At 32.8% G+C, this 13,923-nt stretch overlaps 2 protein-coding genes across 2 annotated transcripts; both read left to right on the forward strand.

Moving 5' to 3' along the window:
• Positions 1-254: 254 nt before the first annotated feature.
• Positions 255-4,768, forward strand: LOC143619144 (cell number regulator 7-like). Its single transcript, XM_077091148.1, has 4 exons — positions 255-337; positions 426-497; positions 4,385-4,597; positions 4,692-4,768. The coding sequence occupies exons 1-4, from the start codon at positions 277-279 to the stop codon at positions 4,766-4,768; spliced, it is 423 nt and encodes a 140-aa protein (XP_076947263.1). The 5' UTR covers positions 255-276.
• Positions 4,769-6,472: 1,704 nt separating this feature from the next.
• On the forward strand, positions 6,473-10,009 carry LOC143619073 (cell number regulator 10-like). The gene is made up of 4 exons (XM_077091095.1): positions 6,473-6,533; positions 7,099-7,170; positions 9,572-9,784; positions 9,865-10,009. The coding sequence occupies exons 1-4, from the start codon at positions 6,473-6,475 to the stop codon at positions 9,939-9,941; spliced, it is 423 nt and encodes a 140-aa protein (XP_076947210.1). The 3' UTR covers positions 9,942-10,009.
• The last annotated feature ends 3,914 nt before the right edge of the window (positions 10,010-13,923 follow it).

The raw sequence follows: 13,923 nt of genomic DNA on the forward strand, positions 1-13,923 counted from the left end.
TGAAAATCACATACAAAAATGTGTGCGTGTATATATAAAACTGAAAATTATACATTAAAGTCCAATCCGATTAATCTCGATGAATCCCGATTAATCATGATTAATCGCTAGTCCTCATCTCACTGCCCAACTAACGAAATCACTAGTACCAACTACCAAGTATAAACCAACTATGTGGCTATAAATAGCTTCTCCACAACACCAAAATCACCATAGGCTCGAACCACCAAGCCAGACCACTTTCAGTACTCACCAGCGAGCTAGCTAGCTTAGCCCATGGTTACCTCTGGTCAATGGTCCACTGGCCTTTGTGACTGCACCAAAGATTGCTCCAGTTGTAAGTCCAGCTACATCAAATATATGAATATGCCACCACTTGTAACATAAGTTTTATATTATGTTTTGGAACCTTATTGCATGCATAGGTTGCTTGACATGGTGGTGCCCATGCATTGCTTTTGGGAGAACTGCCGAGGTTGTCGACAAAGGAACCACTTGTAAGTATCTTTCGATCCGATGAATGATATCTTTCGTGACGAAAATACTTAGATTTCTATTAGTACAACCAAAAAGCTAGCTAGAACTCAAACCCTGAATTCCATTAATCATTATGTTGATTCTAGACTCTGGCATCACTCGATTTACTCAACGACACGCGATTTACCTCTCTCATGTTGATCGTATGACCGATTGGTTGAGGGACACCCAATGGTATACATCATTTTTTTTAAGAAAAATTGCTTTAAAGGAACAGAGGAGCTATATTAAAAGTAAATATTTTTTCTCAAGTTATATCCGAATATTTATAATCATATTAGATCAAATATAAATAATTCTAGAATTGTGAATAAATTTCAGGTGCTAACCATATTCATTTATTATCATAAAGGGTGGCCCACGATTCATAGCGCGTTATTAAAAGTTAAATCTAGCCCGATTACCAGTTATTAGTGGTTTTAAAAGGTTTTAAAAGACAATTTTGTACTTAAAAAATTATAATTTAAAGTGAATTCATAAAGTGTTGTATTATACATCAAAACTTGTAAAACTCTTAAAGTAAAAAATTGTTAGCATTCTCTTCTCAAATCTACCTATTCTAATAAAGTAAAATAAATGGAGACGCTTGTCATGTTTTGGTTAATTCTCACAATTTTTTTCCCTCCAAAACTAATATACCCTAATATATGTAATAAATCAATAATTATTCACTTTCCTTTACACTATATTTATATAATATCTATATATTTTTATAAATATAAATATTAACATATTATTTTACTATACATTTCAAAATACTTGATTAATCCAAAAATCAACAACAAATCATGTTTCTCAAATGAAAATTATTTTAGGTTTTTTGTTGAAGTTAAATTTGATTTTAATGGTCAAAAGTTGGTAAATAGATTGTTTGGTACAAGTTAACTACATTTATGTCAAATTTTGTTATGGGTCAAAAATGAAAATTTTTAGTATTTTTAGAAGTTTAAGAATACAAAATAGATTTATCGTCAAATTTGTTGTGGGTTCAAAGTGTTGACTTTAAAATGTCAAAAGTATGAAAGTTAGAATTTTAAACATGATTCGGGTTTCAAGTTTGTTTTTAAGGGCATTTTTTGAAATAATCAAAAGGTTCGGGATTTGGAAAATTGACTATTTTTCCCTCAACTATTAAAACTTAAGAAAAGATTGCGAACACTTTCGACACGCCACCTCCATGCCTATCAATGCTTCTAACTTTTATCAAATTTCAAATATTTATGTCAACATTAATTTTTCGTTCAATGGTGATCAGAACGTTGTATAGGAAGCATGTCATGCAAAACTATGCTCAAATGAAACAAAATATTCACAAAATTGAATGAGTTAACATGTTATTTTTTATGTTGTCATTATGACAAAGTCGAGAAGCTCTCTGAAACTTATCAAAATCTTTTTTATGGTGTAGCTCAGAAAAACATAGTTCTTAAAGAACATCCATTGTTACAATTTAATATCCTACTTTCTTTTGATGGGTGGCAAATTTATAAATATATCAATAAAGGTAACGCCTCTTTTGTATTTAGGCTAGATGGTTAGAACTACTATCGTATGAGAAGTCTTATTTTCGAAATTGGTTCATAACCAAAATTCTTTCAATTATACATATATGATACCGAGAATGAATTTTTCAATAGAAAGAAGCATTCTCGGGTACGATTTTGCACGGACATTTTTTTATTAAGTTCATTTAAAAAACCATTTTGTGATATAAATAAAATCAATTTATGTACACACTGTATAGATACAAGCATAGATGTAATACATTTTTTTTTCATATATGCCATGTAATTATTTGTTTTACTTATAATATTATAATTTGAATTATCCCGTGTGTAACACGTGCTCTAAATCTAGTACTTTATAATATAGTATAGATAAATTGTTATAAATATATAAACTTGAATTTTTTTTATTAAGAAAAAAGATTATCAGTTGAGTTAGCCTTTATATGTGAAAATAAAATGATTATTCTCACTGATTTTCTCAATTTATAAAATCTTGAAGCTCTTAAAAATCATTATTTGATTTATTTTGAACATAAATCTTGAAGCTCTTAAAAATCATTATTTGATTTACTTCATGAGGGGTTCGACAAGGAGACCCAATGGGACCACTCCTTTTTTCCTTGGTTTTACACCCCCTTGTGCATCACATTCGAGACAATTGCAAGCTTCTTCTTCATGCCTGGTATCTTGATGATGGGACAGTCATTGGAGATTCAATGGAGGTGGCTAAAGTGCTGGATATCATTAAGGTGACGGGTCCAACTTTGGGTCTTGAACTGAATATTAAGAAAACTGAGCTATTTTGGCCTTCTTGTGATGGTACGAAGTCCCGTGACGGTTTATTCCCTGCTGACATCGGGAGACCATTATTAGGGGTGAAGCTTCTTGGGGGAGCTGTTAGTAATGACACCGGGTTTATTAAGGGTTTGGCAAAGAAGAGAGCTACTAATGCTGTTGATTTGATGCGTCTTCTCCCAAAACTTGGTGACTCGCAGAGTGAGTTACTTTTGCTTCGATCATATATGGGTATTGCTAAACTTTTCTTCGGTTTGAGAACATGCCAACCTGTACACATGATGGAGGCAGCGGTGTTTTTTGACAAGGGATTGCGTGAGGCGATCGAGGACATTGTAGTTTGTGGAGGTCCTTTCTTTGGAGACCTCCAATGGCGACTTGCTTCCTTACCCATTAAGAATGGTGGTTTGGGGTTGTATTAGGCAGTAGAGGCTTCCTCTTATGCGTTTGTGGCCTCGAGAGCCCAATCGTGGGTGCTTCAAGATCACATTTTACGAGACAGTGGTATATGTGGGATGGATTATGATTATTCTTGTGCTCTGGCTTGTCTTCGTGATATGATTCCAAGCTTTGATTTTAGCAGTTTCTCTAACAAAGAGACTGCCCCCTCTAAAGCCCAGCATGCATTGGCGAGCACTCTTTTTAGTAAAATTGTTCACGACATGGAGTCACACTTTAACATGACAAGCAGACAAAAAGCCATTTTTGAGTGTCTACAAGCACCACATGCTCAAGATTTTCTTCTTGCTATCCCTATAGATGGGTTAGGCCAGCATATGTCTCCAATGGAGTATCGTAGTATCCTTAAGTATCGCCTTATGATTCCTCTATTTCCGGTTGATGAGATATGTCCTGTTTGTCGTAAAGCGTGTTTAGACTCATATGGGGAGCACGCGGTGCACTGTAAAGAGCTCCCGGGGTTCAAGTACCGACATGATCTGGTTAGGGATGTGCTCTTTGATATATTCAGGCGAGCTGGAATTTCTGTTAAGAAAGAAGCACCTGTGAATTTCCTGACTGACCCGTCGGAGGGAAGATCATCTCTTCGACCGGCTGACATTTTGGTGTTTGGATGGATAGGAGGGAAATACGTGTGTGTGGATTTAACAGGGGTTTCTCCTTTGGTGGGCTTAGGGAGTAGTGGTTTCGCGGTCGGTCAAGCCGCATTAAAAGCTGCTTCAGGTAAGGTGGCAAAACATGAAAAGGCGTGTCTTGACAACCAACATGTATTTATTTCTTTTGCTTTTGACACTTTTGGTTTCCTCGCGCCTGAAGCTGTGGAGCTACTTACCTGTGTTCAGCGGGTCATGCATAGTAATGTTATGACTCCAAGATCAGCAAATATAGTTTTTAAAAGATTGGTTTTGCGATTCAAAAAGGGGGTAGCGGCGCAGCTTGTTGCCCGCTTGCCTTCTGTTTCGATGTAATCCAATAAACAATCAATAAATTTATTATGATCAAATAATGGTTTTCTACAAATCACGATAAGTTCTTTTCTATGGAAAAACATAATTAACTAGTTTTTTTTTTTCCTTTTACAACAGCTTGTTGCGCACACGGATCTCTTTATTTATTACTTGCCATGTTCACGGGATTTGAATGCCTGTACACATGCATGTATCGAACCAAACTAAGACAACAATACTTGTTGCCCAAACAACCTTGCAACGACTGCCTTGTCCATTGTTTTTGCAAGCCTTGCGCTCTTTGTCAAGAGTATCGTGAGCTTAAGTACCGCGGACTTAATCCATCTTATGGTAATGCATTTTTCTTGGTCGTTACGTTACAAGCTAGTTTAGAAATGAACAAATATGACGTGTTATTCATATTTTTATGGTCGGATTGGTTTAGGATGGAAAGAGAATATGTCTAAGCACAGTCAAGGAGTCGTGATGCCACCGGTTAGTCATGGAGAAATGAAATGTTAATTTCATCCATAACCGAAGAAGCTTTCTCGTAGACAAAAACGAATGTAAAAATAAAAAAGAAAAATTATGCATGTGATCTTTCAGTTGAAAGATTTTAATTATGTTTCTAGTTCAATAAATAGTCCCATCACTATTGATAGCTACTCTTATCAATTACAGGATTGAAGCCATACCTAACTAGGTAGCTATTAGGGTTGTTACTCTTAACCAAAACTCGAAACTTGGCCCGAGAAAATTAAATTACAATAAATGCACTTTTATGAATAATCCTAATTTGGTAAACATATATTTATAGACTTGTCCAAACTTGGTGAACAAAAAAAGTTATAAAATCTTAATTACATCCATTACGGTCACAAATCAACTCATTGTGGCTAGCTAGTTGGGCCTTCCACCCCTCAACTCACGAGTTGAATCATTTTCGTCGCTCAAACAACAATTGAGCCAGCAGTAGTCAGCTATAATCCGCAACTAAATCAAAGTGTCGCATATATTGTCCCACTAAACTTTTACTTTCTTTCGCATAATGACGAGGAAACCCTGATTACATTCACTACTTTAGTCTGGAACTGACATGCACTTGTTCCTCTAAACTAACGATCCATAATGATTGAATAAAGTTTGTGACATGTCAAACAAAAGATAATGAGTTGTTTTGTTGACGAAGACATTGTCGGGATCATATTTCATTTCGGTTCTTTTAAAATATCCTGATTTTACAATGTATTTCCGTTGGTAGTTTGCTTCATATTTATATCTAAAAATATACTTATTTAACACAACCTCTATGATAATTTATGAAAAGATAACGTTGATAAAAAATTACATAACCCACATTATCAAATATGTGATAAAATACAAATCATTTTTAACGTATAAATGGTACGAAGGGAACAAATCACATTGTGGTAATTTTGTAATTATGTTACAACAAAACACAAGTAGAGTAACAATAGCGAAGCTACATTTTACACAGAACGTTATTATTACTACAATGCTATAGTTCATTTCTATTATGAGATTTGCCACTATGTTGTTTGTTCCTTCACTTCATATAATTCACTCGAAGTTTATTATTTGTATGCGATCCCGACCCTATAAACCAAAGGGAGGTCAAGGGCATGGGCGAAGGTTAGTGAAGGCCATGTCCCCCCCCCCCCTCTCCGGACGAACTCGTCCAAACTTCGCCACTAGTCAAGAGGGTTTCACAATACTCCACTCATCGGAATTTGTTGAATTTTATGTGAATTTTCTTCTAAAAAAAGGTTAATAGAACTTTATGATGACCCTCCGAATAAATGCGTCTGCTTCCGACATACATATATACGCGTACTATGGTGACCACCTCTTAGGTTATTCTTAACCAGGGGCGAAGCTTAGTAAGGGCCCTGGACCCCCTTTTTCGCATTAGTGAAAATTTACTTGTTTTCGATTGAAAATTTGAGTCCGGCCCCTTTTGTTTATGATTTTTCTAAATTCATTTTGAGTCGGCCCCCCAACAAACTCGTCCAAGCTTCGCCTCTATTCGTAACCAAATCACTAGAACAAAATCGTGATTTCCATTTTTTAGCATCAAGAGACACGTGCCACCTTAATATGTCCACGTAAAACATATAGTACCAAATATAAACCAACTATGTGGCTATATATAGATTGTCCACAACACCAAAATCACCATCACCTTGAACCACCGAGCCAAAGCCCATGGCTACCTCTGGTCAATGGTCCACTGACCTTTGTGACTGCACCAAAGATTGCTCCAGTTGTAAGTCTAGCTACATCTAATCGTGGTTTTTAGTCAAAACCATGAACCAAACCGTTAGTTACGGTTTTTTATTTTTGTAAACCGAAACCAAACTGGTGAGCTCTTAAACCAAACCAAACTAAACCGTTAGTAGCGGTTTAGTTTCACGATTTGAACTAGTTGGAGTTTTATACAAAATGTCCAAAATAATTTATAATATTTTGTGGTAAAGCTCTCAATTTTCAATATTTTATATAACACACACACATATATATATATATATGTATATATATATATATTATATAAAATATTTAAAAATTAAATATAACTAAATCATACGGTCCGGTCCGGTTTTATACGGTTGGTTTTTGGTACAAACCGTAAACCAAACCGTTCGTCACGGTTTGAAGGTTTTCAAACCAACTAATTAAAAGTTAGAAAAAAAAACCAAAACCGATGACCGGTTTAGACGGTTTCACAGTTTCAAACCGAACCGTAAACACCCTAGCTACATCATATTTATGAATCTGTCACCACTTGTAACATAAGTTTTATATTATGTTTTGGAACCATATTGCATGCATAGGTTGCTTGACATGGTGGTGCCCATGCATTGCTTTTGGGAGAATTGCTGAAGTTGTTGACAAAGGAACCACTAGTAAGTATCTATTAGAGTCGTCTATAAGGATCACTTAAAATTTTGGGGTATGGGACGAGTAAAATTGGGCTCCTAAAATCGCATTATCAATTATGTGATAGATAATTTGATGATTTATCAATATGGCTGCCTTTCAAAAGCTTAAAACGAGCCAAAACAAAAAAGTAATAACAAACAATTTTTTACTAAAATGACTCATATAAAATAAAAATGAATTTTTTTATAAAGAAAACCATTTGTGGGAATTTAGCCCATAAAGAAAAAATGAAAATCATTTATGGGAATTAAACCCGTAACCTTTAAATCCATAGTCAAGCATTCTTTCCATCCAAACAATGAGTCATTCTGAAGGCTTTTGTTTTAAAAAAAATGTATATAAAATTAAATATATATTCTTTTGAAAATTAAGGGCCTCTTGGGAGATGGGGCCTGGTTCTGTCGCCCTCCTTTTGAGCCGTGCCTGGTATTTATATGTTTTCATCAAGAGGTCTAGCTAGGTGCGGAATCAGGAAGGGTCAAGAGGGTCTGATGACCGAAGTTGAAACTTGTTGCTTTTCTTATATGTAAAAACTTAGTTTTCTTAAGAGAAATAAGTTAATTGGGATCTCTTAGTTATATTTGTATATAACATTATGACGACGTACCCACTAACTAAGAAGTTTTAGTTCCATCACTAGATGTGACGTGCTCGACGACTGCTTAGGCCCCAATCTTGCAGTGGGCCGTATTTTTTTTAGCAAAATAGTAAATTTTGTATTATATCTTAAAAATAAAACGAAACATTTAAAAACTCTCTGGTTGATCCCTACATTTTCTCAAGCCACCAGATTGCTTTATTCGTAAATGAAGGCTTCTCATGCATTTGATCCGAATTCACGGGTATGAGTCTCACCAAACTCAGATAACCCTTAAATGGGTTAACATCTTGTTAAATTAAAAATTAATCTCACCAAATATTTGATATGAAAACCCTATAAAATAGGGATATGCTATAAATTAATAATCTATTTTAAAAAATATTTTATAATTAAGAAACAATTTTATAGTAAAAAAATAAGCGAGTCATGGGTCTTACCAAATCATATAGCTTTTAAGCCGGGTTATAACATCTCATTTATTTGTGAAACTCTTTTATCATCAAATCTTAAGTAATTATTAACTTTCTTACAATAAATAATATATATATATATATATATATATATAAATATTATAAACGAATATGTAAAACAACCCCGTAATACGGGGGATAATAGCTAGTATGCATATAAAAATTAAAACATTAACAACTAAACTCACAAACTTTTTAACCCGCTATTTTTTAAAAAAAAACAAACCCAATAATACATATTAACAATATACATAGTAAAAAAAATATCATTATATATAAGAGTCTATTTTTCAATAATAAAAACTATAGTATATAAGAGTCTATTTTCATTACGTGTTTGAGGCATTCCATTATTCATAGATATGCGGATTCTAGACTAAAAAGCAAACTTAATTAAATACTAAATTTGCATTGAAGCTAGAACAAAGTAGATGGAGTAAACATTTTTTTTTGGTTATGTCTAATTTATATATGATCATATTAGATCAAATATACTTATATAACTGTGAATAAATATCATGCACTCATTTTATATCCATTTATTATCTTAAATATATTCAATTGTTGTATAATTGAAATACTTATTAAGATAAAATATATGCACGAAAAAGTAGACATGCATGTGAATAATAAAAGTAGACACTACAATTTAAAAGTATCATAGAGAGAGAGAGAGGCTAAGTATAAAATGAAAACTCATTTGATTTGTGAAAATTTTAGAAACTTATTCTCAACCACATGTTTTTAATTAATGTTTAAATCTTGTGGTCTATAATTAAAGTGAATAAAAAATGTAAATATAAATAACTTTTTCTCTCTTCTGAAAACATAAAAAATTTATAAAAAAATAGCAAAACATTTTTTTTTATGTTTCGATGTTTTGTATTAAATGTTACAACATATATTACATGTAATAAAAAAAACGATGTTACATAAGGTTTTCGCGGGTTTTCACAACTCAAGTGGGTTTTCATTTTAACCTTACCCTATATATATATATATATATATATATATATATATATATATATATATATATATATATATATATATATATATTTGCAGCTAAATGTTTCTAACGGAGTATCTATATATTTTTTTTTCTAGCAGCTAAATGTTACACTCTAACGGAGTATTCAATTCTTGACTTTCTATCGTATTAATAAAAGTAAAGTTAAAAGTTAGATCTAATGCAAAATCCAATATCTTAAGTAAAAAGTGAATATAAAATGATTATTTGATTATTTTGAGAATGGTTAATTAGGTGTTTTTTTTCTTTTTAAATTCTTTCAACAGCTTGTTGCGCAAGCGGGACTCTGTATATGTTACTTGCCATGTTCACCGGATTTGAATTCTTATATACATACAAGTATCGAACTCAATTAAGACGAGAATACTTGTTGCCGAAGCAACCTTGCAACGACTGTCTTGTCCATTGTTTTTGCAAGCCTTGTGCTCTTTGTCAGGAGTATCGTGAGCTTAAGTACCGCGGACTTAATCCGTCTTATGGTAATATATTATACATTTAAAAAAGAATGAATATGACATGTATTTTCGTGTTTTTATGGTTGGCTTCACGTGAAATTCAGGATGGCAAGAGAATGTGTCTAAGCAAAGTCATGGAGTCGTGATGCCACCAATTAGCCATGAAGAAATGAAACGTTAATTTCTTCCACAACCGAAAAACTTTCTCAAAGAGGCTGAAAGATTTTATAATATAATAAAAATGTAAAAATAAAAGAAGTTATTGTACGTGATATGATCTTTCAGTTGAAAAGGTTTTAATTTTGTTTCTAATTTTGTAAATAATTCTCTCCACCGATAGCTAATTCTATAAACTAATATAAGCATTATCGATTACATTATTGATAATTATACATTTATAGCTAACTAGATAGCGACCATCGTGTGTTGCAACGGTGGTAAAATTCGAGCATGTTTGGGATTGAGTTTGAAAAATGCTTATTGGCTTTTTGAAAAGCCATGATTTGAGTTTTTAGAAAACTGATTTTTAACCATTTTAAAAATCTAAAATAAGAAATATTTTTGTAATTGCCAAACACATTTTAATTATTAGTTTTTTAAAAACACCAATAAGCATTTTTTAAACTCAATCCCAAAGTCAAAAGAATCGTACAAAGCTGCGGTCCGTTTTAAATATTGAAATGCATCTATAAAAGATACATAGATAGATAGATAAACAAATATGATAAAGTTTAGCTGAACAACAATGAGATGGAGATTAGAAAATACAACCTTAGTAATTTGCCAAAGAAATTATCAATGCTCACTAGATCTCACCTTGCATCAGACAGGGGCGTCTCTAATAGAAGGCATGGTGGTCGATGGTTCCAGACTCGATCAGATAAGCCCAAAAATTGTAAAAAAGTCATATATTTTATATTTACATATATATTTTAAAAAAATGTATTTTTAATAACAAAAAAAAACAACACCAACCAATTTTTAATAAATGAAATCACAATTATTATCGTATCATTTACCTTTTTCATATATAAGTTATCAAATTTATATTTTACTTAGGACCCAAATATTTACTCGCATGCTTGCCCAAAATTTTTTATGATTTATGAGGACGGTCTTCACACCAAAGGGTATGTTTGGTTAGAGATAATGGAATGAAGGGTGAATGGAATGGAAGAATGAATGGAATGGACAAAGGAATGAAATGGATCATTCCATTCCTTTGTCTTATTTGGTTAACCTATGGAAATGAAATGAATTGTTACTTTATTTTGTTTGGTATCCTAAAAGATTGTATGATTGAAATAGAAATAATAAAAACACTCCTATCTCAAAATAATTTTTTTTACAAAAAAAAAATCGCAACGACGATGGTGGTGGTGTTAGCTCCGACGACGAAAATGGTGGTGGCAGTGGCGACATTGGAAGTGGGGGTGGCGGTGGTAGCATTGGTAGTGATGGCGATGGTAGGGTGGCGGTGATGGTCAGGCGGTGACGGTGACAATGTTTTCGGTGGTTACAGCGACGATGGCGGCGATGGTGGTGGTTGTGCTGTTGGTAAGGTGGTGGTGGCGATGGTGGCGGTAAGGTGTCGGTGATGGCGATGGTAGTGGTAGTTGTTGTTGTTAGGTGGCGATGGTGTTGTTGAGAAAGTATGGTGAAGGAGGAATGAAATGAAAAAAAAAAGGGAGGGTATGAAGGAATTGTTTTGATGAAATGGGATTCCATGTGTAATGAATGATTCCATTTCATTGAGCAACCAAACACCACTTTTTTCATTCCACGTAATAAATCATTCCATTTCTCCTATTATTCATGCATACCAAATAGAACTGATAAATAAATAAAAGAAAAATGAAGGTTGTGATATATATATTTAAAAAAATGGTACGATATTATGCTAATCAACACTTTTAACATGTGCACAAGTTCGTTTACTTTATTTATTTATTAGTCCATTTTTTGGGATAAATATCTTGGTTGCTGCTAGGGTTTGTTTGTGTTTGATAGAAGATGACGACACGCTTGCTGATCCATCGACCATCGGCCACTGTAACAAGAAAGATCATTTCTTTTTACCTTTTCATATATTATTCTTTTTATATCATTATATGTTAATTTTTACAAATTTATTTTTTGGGTTTAGTTATTGTATCATAACGAACGTCACCGATATTGACCGAACACGCGTCGACTCGCCACCGCAACGTTTAGGTCTTATCAAGGATTTTACTGACCGAATAAATGTTGTTTTAAATAGCTTATTTTTTTTTAATAATAAGCTATACGAGTGTCACTACTTTGTTTTGAATTTTTATTTTAAATATGTTAATTTGAAAATTTGTTTTTTAGGTTTAGTTCCGATACCGTAGTTAGAAACATAGCCAATTCACTATGTATATGTGCAAGCATCCCTAGCTAACTTAAATTATTAATACATCCGAATTTATTCGGTTGAGTTTTGTTGGTAAAGCACGGGCGTTGATAAAATCCGAGTGTTGTTGGTAAAACCTAAATGTTAAGGCAGTGAGTCGACGGGAACTTGGTCAGTACCGGTTACGTTCGTTACAGTATAAACAATGTTGGTAAAAAACACCGAGTGTTACGACGGAGAGTAGACGCGAATTTGATCAGTACAGTTACGTTTGTTACTGTATAAACAATATTTAATAAGAAAAAAAACATAAAATACAATTATTTTTCAAAAAAAATTATAAAAAATCAAAAATTCAACTTGTGGGACCTACGATTCACTTTTTAACTTATGTTATGATTATAATTATAGGGTCAGATTATTCTACAAATGAAGACAAAAAAAAAGAATGTTGATAAAATGTTGTAGCAAAAAAAATCCCCCAATACAAAAAGATAACTCAAAATTTAATAAAAAAATAAAAAATATAAAAATACAAATGTTTTCACCGTCTTCCTCGTTCAAAAAAAACTTCAAAAAAGACACAATGTTAAGGAAAAAGATCATTATGTCTTTCTATTTATTATTGCGCTTTTTGTTTATTTTCGTCATTAATTGTGTTTCATTTCTTGACATTGTGTTTTTTTTCTTGATATTGTGTTATATTACTCAACATTGCGTTATATTTTGTTCAGTATTGTGTTACATTTTGCGACATATTGTATCTTTTTTAGTTTATCATTGTGTTGTTTGTTCATTTTCTGCATTGTCTCTTTTTTTCTCGGCATTGTGTCTTTCCAGCATTTTTTTTTTGAGCGGGAATGACGGGGAAGCATTTTGGTTTTTAAAATTTTTTTTTTATTTATATTTTGAGTTATGATTTTTTTATTATTACTTTTTAAATTTATTTAGAGGTTTTTTATGTGACCATAAACCCGTCTCACATTTTTCATTTTTGTCTCAATTTATATTTTTACTTAGTTAATGAGGGGAGTAGGTTCTTGGGCAAGAATGTGTCACACAACATCAGATGAAGAGAGTAGTGATATTAATACTAAACAAGTTAAGGTTGAGGAAACTTTTATTCTCCATGGCTTTGAAGCCTCCGAGTTAAAAACTCTACTTCCTGTGGTGCATCGACATCTAAATGTTAGTGACGCAACGCAAGCTGTGTATAAAGAACTTGAACCCATCTCTTTGGCACTCGGACCCGTCTATAAAGAAGTTCTAGTTGGCGGTTACACTAATGTAGGCGCTTGTTATCTACCTTTCCTCTCTGTTTTTAAACGGGATAGCATTGTAGAATAGTAACCGAGTTTCAAGCTTAAAATTTGGTTAATATTCTAAAATGTTCTCCCTGGTTTTAAATCATTTTTTTTCTGGAGTAGGTGATTTTACAAAAAAAAAAAAAAAAAAACTTGGGAGAGGGTTAGGTGGCTGACTGAATTTTAAATGCTTTGAAGTAATTTGCTATCTTAAATGGCGGTTTACACAAACCGTCAATTTTGGATGATGACATGGATTGCCACTTGAAAAGTTAGCTGATGTGTCTTCATTATTCACTACTTGAAATAGCAAATTACCTAAAAGCACTTATAATTTAGTCAGCCACCTAAAACCGATTTATTTTATTTTATTTATTTATTTATTTATTTTGTAAAACCATCTATCCAGCAAAAAAATCTTTTTAACTTACGTACTACGTTTTCATCCTGTGTTGTGTTATTTTATTATAGGTTGATTTCCAAGG

This window comes from Bidens hawaiensis, unplaced genomic scaffold (assembly GCF_021521415.1).
Source record: "Bidens hawaiensis isolate Kalapana, Puna unplaced genomic scaffold, B.hawaiensis_p1.1 tig00002414_1, whole genome shotgun sequence".
Taxonomy (NCBI): domain Eukaryota; kingdom Viridiplantae; phylum Streptophyta; class Magnoliopsida; order Asterales; family Asteraceae; genus Bidens; species Bidens hawaiensis.

Coding starts and splice junctions, on each gene's coding strand:
- LOC143619073 (XM_077091095.1), top strand. CDS start 6,473: ATGGCTACCTCTGGTCAATGGTCCACTGACCTTTGTGACTGCACCAAA. Junction 6,534..7,098: donor CACCAAAGATTGCTCCAGTT/GTAAGTCTAGCT, acceptor TTGCATGCATAG/GTTGCTTGACATGGTGGTGC. Junction 7,171..9,571: donor TGTTGACAAAGGAACCACTA/GTAAGTATCTAT, acceptor TTCTTTCAACAG/CTTGTTGCGCAAGCGGGACT.
- LOC143619144 (XM_077091148.1), top strand. CDS start 277: ATGGTTACCTCTGGTCAATGGTCCACTGGCCTTTGTGACTGCACCAAA. Junction 338..425: donor CACCAAAGATTGCTCCAGTT/GTAAGTCCAGCT, acceptor TTGCATGCATAG/GTTGCTTGACATGGTGGTGC. Junction 498..4,384: donor TGTCGACAAAGGAACCACTT/GTAAGTATCTTT, acceptor CTTTTACAACAG/CTTGTTGCGCACACGGATCT.